Source organism: Loxodonta africana, chromosome 3, assembly GCF_030014295.1.
Source record: "Loxodonta africana isolate mLoxAfr1 chromosome 3, mLoxAfr1.hap2, whole genome shotgun sequence".
Taxonomy (NCBI): domain Eukaryota; kingdom Metazoa; phylum Chordata; class Mammalia; order Proboscidea; family Elephantidae; genus Loxodonta; species Loxodonta africana.
This window is the reverse complement of record NC_087344.1, coordinates 135,539,165-135,550,988: the sequence shown is the minus strand read 5'-3', so window position 1 is coordinate 135,550,988 and position 11,824 is coordinate 135,539,165. Positions and strand designations below refer to the sequence as shown.

The 11,824-nt window shown below is 38.7% G+C and overlaps 1 protein-coding gene across 4 annotated transcripts in view; it reads right to left on the bottom strand.

Moving 5' to 3' along the window:
• LOC135230755 (guanylate-binding protein 1-like) overlaps positions 1–7,765 on the bottom strand; it is a 39,682-nt gene extending 31,917 nt beyond the window's left edge. For 2 of the 4 annotated variants that reach the window (XM_064282223.1, XM_064282224.1), the window contains exons 1-3: positions 3,758–5,516; positions 3,112–3,239; positions 1,546–1,655 (exon numbers count right to left, since the gene is read on the bottom strand). In XM_064282223.1, the coding sequence (XP_064138293.1) occupies positions 1,546–1,655; positions 3,112–3,239; positions 3,758–3,929 (410 nt within the window). In that variant the 5' untranslated portion in view covers positions 3,930–5,516. Of the gene's footprint in view, positions 1–1,545; positions 1,656–3,111; positions 3,240–3,757; positions 5,517–6,521; positions 6,552–7,482 lie in introns of those variants that run through there. The other 2 variants (XM_064282222.1, XM_064282221.1) reach the window with 2 other exon arrangements.
• Between the last annotated feature and the right edge of the window lie 4,059 nt (positions 7,766–11,824).

Below are 11,824 nucleotides of genomic sequence, written 5' to 3'. Positions count from 1 at the left end.
TGTGAGAATTGGCCTGGGGAAATTTTTTTGAAAGTGCTGCTTACAAGACTTGCCAATTGATAGTTTCTAGGGTATAAAGAAAGGCACCATTCAGGATGATTCCAAAATTTTGATCATCACCCAGGTGATGATGTGGGAACCTACTGTGATGAGGAAAACTGGGAAAGAATGGGCTTGTACAGGAAAAGTAAGAATTCTGTTTTGTATATATTTAGGTTGACATCTAATGGATCTAAATGAGGTAATGAGAAGTTGCTGTATATACAAGTTTAAATCTCGTTTTAATTGAGAGCAGGGGTTATGACTGGAGATATAAATTTCATGGTTATTGACATTTAATTGATACTGAGCACCTTGGGACTGGAAGAGTTGAGAAGAAGCCCCAAAACTGAAGAGCTATAATACTTAGAGACCAAGAAAAGGAAGAGGATGAAAGGGTATAGCTAATGAAGAAGGTGGAAAATTAGAGAAATTTGCTATTCTACTGCAACAATGGTCTCAAACACAGCAACGATTATGAGAATGGTGCAGGACTGGATGGTGTTTTGTTCTGTTGTACATGGGGTCGCAGTGAGTCAGAACCAACTGGACGGCACCTAACAACAAAAACAATATGGTATTCTAGACGACAAAACAATCAAGCATTTTAGAAGGGAAGAAGAGATCATTTTTTCAAATGATGTTGAAAAAGCAAATAAGATGAGGACTGAGACCTGCTCATTCGATATGGAAACATGAAGGTAACCTCGACAAAAAAGCTAATTTCATGGAATGCTTGAAAGTGAGTTTGTGGAAATGGGTGAAATTGTTGTTAATGACTAAGACTAGGTAATACAGGGAGGTGAAAGGAAAGGTAGTGTGGAAATAATGGAACTGAGAGATCAAAATGTTGGATGAGTGTATATTGGCTGCTGAAGTCTCTAGAAAGACATTGAACTAGGAGCTAAAACTCTTTAACAAATGAGGGGTATGTTTATTGAGATGACCGCAACAAAGAAGGGTCATATAATCTGGGGGCATGTGCTTCAAAGTAGCTTTTCTTTTTCTTTGGGAGTAGAAAGAGAAATTATATGAAAGCTGTAATAAGGAGTACATATGACACCTAACTCATTTTTGGGACCTGTGAAATGCAAGATACAGAGAAAAAAATCAGCATTTGAGGCCCCTTGATGGGCCGGCAAGGGAAACAATGTTGGCAGGGGACAGCCAGGTAACAGTTAAAAGGAAACATTTAGAGAAAATGATAAGGATATAGTGATTTTGTTGAACTGAGAACATAAGTTCTAGAGGACTTTGAGTGTTTGGAGTTAGAGGGGAGATTAAATCATACAGGGGATGTACAGACTGTTGTATAGATGAGGATAATGTGTGACCAGGTAGGTTTGGATTTCTTAGGGTGATTGAGGTATACTGGAATGTTGAGAATAATGTGATTCATTATGGAAAGAACTTATGAATTCTGTAGTTGTCCACCTCTATAGCTGGTGAAAAAATGAAGCCACTCCTTTCTAGATTTAGTGCTATTCAGGAGCACAAAAAGGATACTGCAGCTGGTCCATGGCCTGCTGGTTGATGGTTCCCATGCTATTGTACACAACGGTGCTGCTCAGTAGTATCGCCAAAGCAAAGATCCAGGAGTCATTTTGGTTGTCTCCCTAGAAGTCAGTGCAGAGACCACATAGAAGAGTGGCTAAGAGCATGTTCTTTCAATTTAGATAGACCAAGTTTGAACTCCAGCTATTCCTCACATTACATGTGAAAACTTAGGTAAATCATTCCCCTATGTATTATTTATTTTCCATCTGTACAATGAGTTCTTAACATTCAATTTACAGTATTGAGAAATTTAAATAATGTATTGTATATAATTCTTATTGTATATAATTCATTGTCCAGCTTGAATTAAATGAATTATATACAATACATTATTTAAATGAACAATGAATAAGGAAGACCGAAGAAGAGTTGACGCCTTTGAATTGTGGTGTTTTTGAAGAATACTGAATATACCATGGACTGCCGAAAGAATGAATAAATCTGTCTTAGAAGAAGTACAGCAAGAATGCTCCTTAGAGGCAAGGATGGTGAGACTGTGTCTTACATACTTTGGATATGTTGTCAGGAGGGATCAGTCCCTGGAGGAGGACATCATGCTTGGCAGAGTAGAGGGTCAGCGGAAAAGAGGAGGACCCTCAATGAGGTGGATTGACACAGTAGCTACAACAATGAGCTCAAGCATAACAACGATTGTAAGGATGGCTCAGGACCGGGCAGTGTTTCGTTCTGTTGTGCATAGGGTCGCTATGAGTCGGGACCGACTCGATGGCACCTAACAACAACATTGTATATAAAGGCATACCGGTGTGTTAAGAACATAAGTACTTAAAAGTGGTGGCTATTATCATCAGCTACTATTAAAACATGTCTCCTGAATTTCGATGTCACCCTATTCCATTCCAATGACACATCATAGTAAAGAACTTTTTAGACAATTGTTAAAACATGCTATTTGAGCGATATTTTTTTAGCCCAAGACTTGTAAGAGTCATAATGTATCTTCCTTCATAAACTAAGATGTTGTCATCAGAACTTACACTTTGACTTGTTTTCTTACTAATAGTTCTGCTATGGATAAAACTGCTCTTACCATTTCTCTGTGTCCCCGTGGTGAAACGTCAGGCATGTTTATAAAATGTCTAATCAGGTTTAGTGGTGCTTTCAGCAGGCTCAACAAAACATTTTGCTATGATATATGTGAAAGACACATGGCTAAAAATGTCATTAGTCATTAGTTTATGGACGGGATAACCTAATTAATTGACCTTATTATCCTCTCCTCATATTTGTGCTGTGGGGTTCAGGGTACATGGCATGCACTGACTCCCAAAGGAGTACTTTATGCTGAGAGGTTATGTTTACTTTTCTCACACATAGCTGGCTTTAGTTGGCTAATGAATTAGATCCTAGGTCAAACTTTCACTGCTACCAAGTAAAGGAAAAGAATAATATATTGATATGATCAACTGAAACCATAAATCAACATTCGGGGAGTGATAGTGCAGGGAGGGCTACATACCTGCCATATGTGGAATTTAAAAGATTTGTGTTTACCTTCTCTACATCTCCCAGGCCCTCAGTGTCAAGCAGAACTAGGGTGTGGTTTGGCATACTGGGATGAGGCACACACCACATCCAAATTCCCTTGGTGTGAGACTGCACTGTGGAGCCCAGGGAGAAGCCTGCAAAGGGGAAATGAGGTATTTTGGAATGGAGTTTTAATAGAAGGTGGTTCTGGATATTGACATAAAACTTAATGTAGTGAAGGTTAGAAGATACAACTGAAACCACAACCAATATTGATCTTAATTGCAGAGAATAGTGAAATTAGGATACTCAATACAGGTTGAAACACATTACCTTAAAGATCAGTGCAAGCTTCCTGTTACTACATGAAAATGTTAGCAAATACCTTAGAGTTCATTTTCATGTACATTAATTTTTTTTATTACTGCTTTATTCTATCCAGGAAAGGTATATTTATATTGTTAAAAAGGGGAAACAAAAGCAATGCATGAAGCAAGAATGAGCTGACTCATCCTCCCAAACAGAGTGAAGATAAAAATTTCAACTGTGGACCTAAAGTTAGCTTTCAATATTCATTCCACCTCTAAACTTTCTCCCTTACATCCCAGTATTCAACGTTGGGTAGCGTAAGTGATCAGAAAGTACTAGGAAGAGATTTGGTGGTGCCACTTACCTTTTTTCTTCCCAGCCAGCTTGTTCATCAGGTAGGATTTACCTGTGCGGTAGAGGCCCACAATAGCCACCACCACAACGGGCTGCATAACTGCAGACAGGATCTTCAAAGCTTCCTGATCAGCCGTCAGTTTCCCATTAATGTTCTCAATGAGGCACACTGGGCCTGGCATGTGGATCTCTGAGGCCACGTCCACGGTGTTACCTTTGTCTTCAAGGCAAGAGATGGAATGGAATACAGTTTCTAGACAGTTAGCTGAGCTAAAACATTACAATATGGACAAAATTTTTGTTTTCTGTTCTTGAATTTTGTTCCCTGTTCCAGTTTTAAAACTCCTTGTGGCACACCTGGGTGAGGTTTCATATTATATTGATGTAAAGTGTGTATCATTTCAAATTAGATTGTTATAAATTTAGGATGTTAAATGTAATCTCCATGGTAACCAAAAATAAATTATCTCAAATATATACATAGACAGAAATGAGAAGGGAATCAAAATAGTGCCTTGCAAAAATCAAATGTCTACAAAAGGAGGTAATGAAAGAAATCAAGAACAGAAAAGGTATATGACCCACAGAAAACAAATAGCTAAATGGCAAAAACTTTCTTATTATTACTTTAAATGTAAATGGATTAAACTCTCCAATCAAAAGGCAGCAATTAGCAAAAATGATTAAAAAACAAATAATCCAATTATACACTATCTTTTTTTATAAGAGGCTCATTTTAGGTATGAGACACAGATAAGCTGAAAGTGAAAGGATGAAAAAAAAAAATTCTGTGTAAATAGTAACCAAAAGAAAGCTGGGTGGCTATAAGACAAAATGACTTTAAGTCAAAAACTTTTCCAAGAGACAACAAGAAGTATTATGTATTGATAGAAGGGTCAATTCATCAAGAAGATATAACAGTTATAAATATATGTTTACCTAATACTAGAGCCCCCAAATATATGAAGAAAGCAGTGGCAGAATTGAAGGGAGAAATAGATGACGGTTCCACCATAATAGCTGGAAACTTCAATACACCACTTTTGCTAATGGACAGAACATCTAGAATAAAGGTCAATAAGGATGTGGAGGATTTGAAAAACACTAGAGACCAACCAGACCTAACAGACATATATAGAACACTACATTCAACAATAGCATAGTAGACCTTTTTCTCCAGTGCATATGGATCATTCTCTAGGACAGCCCATATGTTAGCAACAAATCAAGGCATCATCAATTTAAAAAGATTGAAATCATAGAAAGAATTTTTCTGATCACAATGGAATGAACTTTGAACTCAATTACAGAAGAGAAACTGGAAAATTCACAAATATGTGAATATTAAGGATACTCTTAAACAACAACAAACCAACAGGTCAAAGAAGAAATCACAAGGGAAGTTGGAAAATACTGAGATAAGAACGAAAATGAAAGCAGGACATATAAAAATACACGGGTAGTGCAACAAGTATGCAACAAGGAGTCTATAGCTATAAACACCTACATTAAAAAAAGAAGATCACAAATCAGTAATCAGAGTTTACACATTGAGAAACGAGAAAAAGAGTAGGAAACTAAGCCCAAAGCTAGCAGAAGGAAGGAAATAAGAAATATTAAAGCATAGATAGAGAATAGAAAAATAATAGACTCAATGAAACCAAAATTTGGTTCTTTGAAAAGATAAATAAAATTGACAAATCTTTAGCTAGACTAACAAAGAAGAGAGAAGATGCAAATAACTAAAATTAGAAATGAAAGTGGGGACATTATTACCAACTTAAGAAATAAATATGATTGTTAGAGAATTCTAGGACCGCTGTACACCAACAAATGAGATAATCCTCATGAAATGGACAAATCCCTAGAAACACACAAATTATCCAAAATGGCTCAAGAAGAAATAGAAAATCTCAACAGACCTACAATAAGTAAAGAGATTGAATCAGTAATCAAACACGTCCCAACAAAGAAAAGGCCAGGACCAGATGACTTCGCTGGTGAAATCTACTAAACATTTAAAAAAAATTCAAACCAATCCTTCCGAAACCCTTCCAGAGTAGGAAACACTTTCTAATGCATTCCACCAGGCTGGGAGAACCCTGAAACCAAAAGCCAGATAAAGACACCACAAGAGAAGAAAATTACAGACCAATATCCCTTAAAAATATAGATGAAAAATTCTCAACAAAATACTAGCAAACCAAATCCAAAGTCATATAAAAGAAGTGTACGCCATGGCCAAATTGGATTTATTGTAGGAAAGCAATGGTGTTTGAACACACCCAAATCATCCTAATACACCACATTACTAGAACAAAGAGAAGAGCGGATCATGAAAATTGATGCAGAAAATGCATTTGACAAAATCCAATACCCTTTCATGATAACAGCACTCAGAAAACTAAGAATAGAAGAAGAATTTCTCAACATGTTAAAAGCATTTATGAAAAACCTACACCCGAAAGCATTACAGAAAAGAATTAAAGACCTAAATTAATGGAAAAGATCCTTGGGCCCACACATCCCGCCGGGCTCGGAGCCGAAGGCCCTACGGCCGCGGAACCGGGGTCGACCGGGCACGGCGACCGGGAGGCGGTGGATTTTTTCCTCCCAACACCACCCCCCCACCCCCGCCCGGCCCCATTCCTTCTTTCTGTTTCTTTCTTTCTTTCTTGCCCCCACCTCTCGGCCGCCACCGCCACCCCATCATCCTCCCTCCTCTTCGCGGACTCCACTGGCTGGTAACTAAACGGTTGGTGGTTGAAACCTACCAGTGGCTCTGAGGGAGAAAAGACCTTCTCCTGTAAAGATAATTTGAAATTTTTGATCGTTTTATTGATTTAGAAAGGAGTGAAAAGACTTCTGTTAGTTACGCATTGTCTTTGTGTTTTTATCTTGTGTCTCAACCCATTTTAACCTGAAGCGATCATGATATAACATTCGTTAGCTCTTTGAGATACAAACAAATACAGACTACAAGCACCCCAGTGTTTATCCTATGGAAAAAGAGCAAGTTGCTTCCAATAGAAAGTTGATTTTTACTGTCAGTAAAAACTCAATAACTACCTGACATGCTTTCACTTGAGGGCTTATATGCAAAAGAATGCCAGTGCTGCCCCAACTGGGCTTCTTATCTATTCACTGGAAGATGGCAAGAGGCTTTTTTTTTTTTTTTTTTAGAGTTATCAAGACCCATTTCCTATTTCAACAATGGCCCACAGGGACTGCTGGAAATGTAATGGCCTATTTGATTTTATAGCATGAGGCAAACCACCATTAAATGGGAATCAATCAATTACTGACTCAAAAAAAGCAACTGCTTAAAGGTTTTATAAGCTCTCAAATCACAATAACTTTTCAAATTATTATATAATGTTGCCTCTTTTTTGCAGATCCCAAGTGGCCTAACTTCTGTTTACCTAGAGCTATAAAATTTGGTAATAAAGGGAGAGATGGAACCTGAGCTTTACTGAGTAGGTTCTGTCAGAAACAGAGGCAATTTACAAAGGTGTCTAGAAAGAAATGACAGTCTTGAAACATTCACGAATCTCAGTGTAGGCCATATCTCTGCCCGTGGCTAATACAACAGAAAGCACGGCAGTGGACACTTAACAGACATGCCACCTGCCTGGTGTTCCACATCCAGCTCAGCTGCAGCACATTTTGGGGGCCATCGTTTTAGAGAAATCTAACTGACCTTTACAAATTTCTCCCCACCCTGCCCAGCCTTACCTGGATAAGAGATTCTTTAGAGCTGGAAACCAAGCTGCCTTAATGAGAAAGTCCTAAGTGTGCTTTCCTTCTTTCCCTTTCTTCTGAGTTTAGCTGCAGTGGTTTTCTGTCACTTTTCTCTTTCACTGGAAATTTGGGCTTTTATCTTACTCTTCCAATGTCCCAGGGCTTTCCAGATTTTCTTCTGAGCTCAGATGACTAAAAATAGACACAAAAGAGCCAGCTCAGCAAAGAAATCAGTTAACAGGAAACTGAAAGTACACAGTGAAAGGCGGTGACTCAACAACCATAAAAGGAATTGTGGGAACCCAGGGCGTGGGTCAGTACATGGTTTTGACACTATTTCTCAGCTGTTATGGTTATTGCTGTTAGTTGCCTTCGAGTCTGTTCTCAAACTGATCCATAGGGTTTTCAAGGCCGTGACCTTTCAGAAGCAGTTCATCAGGCCCGTCTTCCAAGCTGCCTCTGGGTGGGTTCCAACTGCCAACCTTCTGTCTAGTAGTTGATTGTTTAATTGTTTTCGCTACCCAGGGACTCCATGTCTCAAATAGCACCTTCAAATTTTAATACTGGAAGAGAGCTTAGAAGCTGTTTGCAATTAAAAACAAAAGTCCATTGGATTGTTTTAAACATAATGACGTTTTTTCAGGTTTGGGGGCCAGTTGGAGAAAACTGGATGAGAAAGCCTCATATAATATTCTTCTAGATCCAGTTTCCTGGAAGATTAGACCAATTCACAATGGACCTACTTAACCATGTATAATGAGGGCTGTAAGTGTCCCAAGGGAATGGCCGTGTCTTATACATTTATGAATCCCCAGCCCTAGCCCAGGTCTTGGCACTGAGCGCTTAACAAATAAAATAACAAGGATAGCTCGTATTTATGGCACACTTAACTCAAGCTAGTGATAATTCCTCTGTGTAGATTATCTCATCTAATTCTCATCACAAATACTTTCAACGCAATGTTACAGAGAGATAAGATCACAGAGCTACCAGGTAAGATTTGAAACCAAGCAGTCTTGCTTCAGAACCTACGCTATCAACCACTTCACTAAAATTCCTGTTTTTGCTGAGTAAACAATAAAATGTTTCCTATTTATTTATTGCTCTCTAAGGCTAGACTTTTTACATATCTCACTTAAACCTCGAGATAATCCTACACCACTGGGGTATTTATTATGCCCGTTGTTGAAAGAGAAAGGAGTCAGAGAGAAGTTTGGTAATATGTCCAATGCCGTTGAGCTGCACCAAGTTAGCAAGGCATTGCATGGGGTTTAAACTTTAAAATCCATTTGAAATAAGTACCCTACGCCTTGGCCATTTCACTCCTCAGGATATTTCTGACAGAGGCATATGCACACATGCACCAGGGCCTTGTGTGGAATGATCCTATCAACAATATTTCTCATACCTCCACCCCGAAAATGACCCAAATGTCCAACCACAACAGAGCAGGTAAGTAAATTGTGGGGCATTTGTTTAATGGGATGCTTTATAACAATGAAAATGACCAAACTACAGCTATACCCAACCACATGAATGACTCTTCCAAATGTATTGTTGAGCAAATGGAGCTGGACACAATAGAATATATACTGTTTGACACACATGGGGTCACCATGATTTGGAGTGGACTCAGTGACAATTGGTTTTGTTTTTATAAGCTGGAAAGTGTTCATTTTCCCATTTCCTTTTTAGAGTGTTTCCTTGGAGACTAGTAGGACAGAGTCCGTTCTCTAAAATTTTTTTTTTAATTACTTAAAATCAGCTTTATTGACATGTAATCTACATAAAATACAACGCACTCATTCTAAGTGTACAGTTTGATGAGGCTTGGCAATGTATATACTACCAAGATATAGAATGTTTCCATCATTCCAGAAAGTTCCCTCTGCCCTTTCCTAGTCAATCCCCTACCCATACCCTGAGACCCCAGGCAAACGTGGATCCACTTGCTGTCACTATAGATTAGATTTGGCTTTCCTAGAGCTTCACATGAATAAAATTATACAGGTCGCCCTTTTGTATCCAGGTTCTTTCACTGAGCATAATGTTTTTGCTATTCATCGATGGTGCTGCATGTATGGAAATCTCATTCTCAACAACAGATTTTGGTAATGGAAAATAGAACAGTTTTCAATTCTGGATAAACTTTTTTGAATGTTCTTAATTCCACACCTGATTCTGATAAGATTCCTTGAATCAGTTCTACAGCATGGAGGACTCTTCCCTTGTAGAGCTGTGGGGGAAGAGGAGACATTTCCTGTTTCTTTCTTGTTTAATTTTTGGAAACAATTTTCTGTGTGTGTGTGTGTGTGTGTGTGTGTGATTTGGGTGAAAGTTTACAGCTCAAGTTAATTTCTCATTCAAAAATTTATACACATATTGTTTTGTGACATTGGTTGCAATCCCCACAATGTGACAGCACACTCCCCCTTTTTGCCTCAGATTCCCTGCATCCATTCTACCAGCTCCTGTCCCTTCCTGCCCTTTCATCTTGCTTTTGGGCAGAAGCTGCCCATTTGGTCTCGTATATCTGATTGAACTAAGAAGCATGCTCCTCACATGTTTTCTGTTTGTTTTTTAGACAAACATGTCTAATCTTTGAAGAGTGGGCTTTGGGAATGGTTTCAGTTCTGGGTTAACAGAGTATTCAAGGGCCATAGTTTTGGGTGTTCCTCCAGTCTCTGTCAGACCATTAAGTATGGTCTTTTTATGTGAATTTGAGTTCTGTTCTGCATTTTTCACCTGCTCTGTCTGGGACTCTCTGTTGTGTTCCCTGTCAGGGTGGTCATTGGTGGTAGCCAGGCACCATCTAGTTCCTCTGGTCTCAGGTTAATGGAGTCACTGGTTCATTTGGCCATTTGTCCTTTGGGCTAGTATTTTCCTTGTGTCTTCGGTTTTCTTAATTCTCCTTTGCTCTGAGTGGAATGGGACCAATAGATGTATCTTAGCTGGCTGCTTGTGAGCTTTTAAGACCCCAGACGCTACTCAGCAAAGGGGGTCGTAGAACATTTTCTTCATAAACTGTGTTATGCAAATTGACCTAGATGTCCCCTGAGACTATGGTCCTGAGGCCCCAGCCCTAGCTACTCTTTCCCTTAAAGTGTTTGGATATGTCTAGGAAACTTCTTTGATTTTGCTTTGGTCCAGTTGTGCTTACTTCCCTTGTATGTTGTCCTTCCCTTCACCAAAGTTGACCCTTGTCTACCATCTAGTTAGTGATTTACCCTACCCCTCCCTCCCCACCCTTGTAACCATCAAGTACTGCTTTTTTCTATGTCTAAACCCTTTCCTGAGTTCTTATAATAGTGGTCTCGTACAATATTTGTCCTTTTGCAACTGATTTATTTCACTTAGCATAATGCCCTCCAGATTCATCCATGCCGTGAGATGTTTTGAAGGTTCATCATTGTTCTTTACCATTGTGTAGTATTCCATTGTGTGTATGTACCACAGTATATTTATCCATTCATCTGTTGCTGGGTACTTAGGTTGTTTCCATCTTTTTGCTATTGAGATTAATGCTGCAATGAACATGAGTGTACATATGTCTTTCTGTGATAGCTCTTATTTCTCTTGGGTATATTCTTAGAAGCAGGATTGCTGGATCCTATGGTATTTCTATTTCTAGTTTTTTAAGGACACGCCATGTCGTTTTCCAAAGTGGTTGCACCAATTTACATTCCCCAGCAGTGCATAAGAGTTCCAATCTCCCCACAACCTCTCCAACATTCGTTATTTCGTGTTTTTTGGATTAGTGCCAGCCTTGAGAGGATATCTCATTGCAGTTTTGATTTGCATTTCCCTAATGGCTAATGAACACTAGCATTTCCTCATGTGTCTGTTAGTGGCTGGAATGTCTTCTTTGGTGAAGAGTCAGTTCATATCCTTTGCCCATTTTTTAACTGGATTTTTTGTCTTTTTGTTGTTGAGGTGTTGCTGTATCTTGTAGATTTTAGAGATTGGACCCTTATCAGATATGTTGCAGTCAAAATTTTCTTCCCAGTCTGTAAGTTCTCTTTTTACTCGTTCGGTGAAGTCTTTTGATGAGCATAAGTGTTTGATTTTTAGGAGCTCCCAGTTATCTAGTTTCACTTCGGGTATTTGTGCATTTTTTGTTATGGCTTGTATACTATTTATGCTATATATTAGAGCCCCTAGAGTTGTCCCAATTTTTTTTTTCCATGATCTTTATTGATTTTATATTTAGGTCTTTGATACATTTTGAGTTAGTTTTTGTATATGGTGTGAGGTAGGGGCCCTGTTTCATTTTTTTTTGCAGATGGATATTCGGTTACTCCAGCACCATTTGTTAAAGCCACTATCTTTTCCCCAT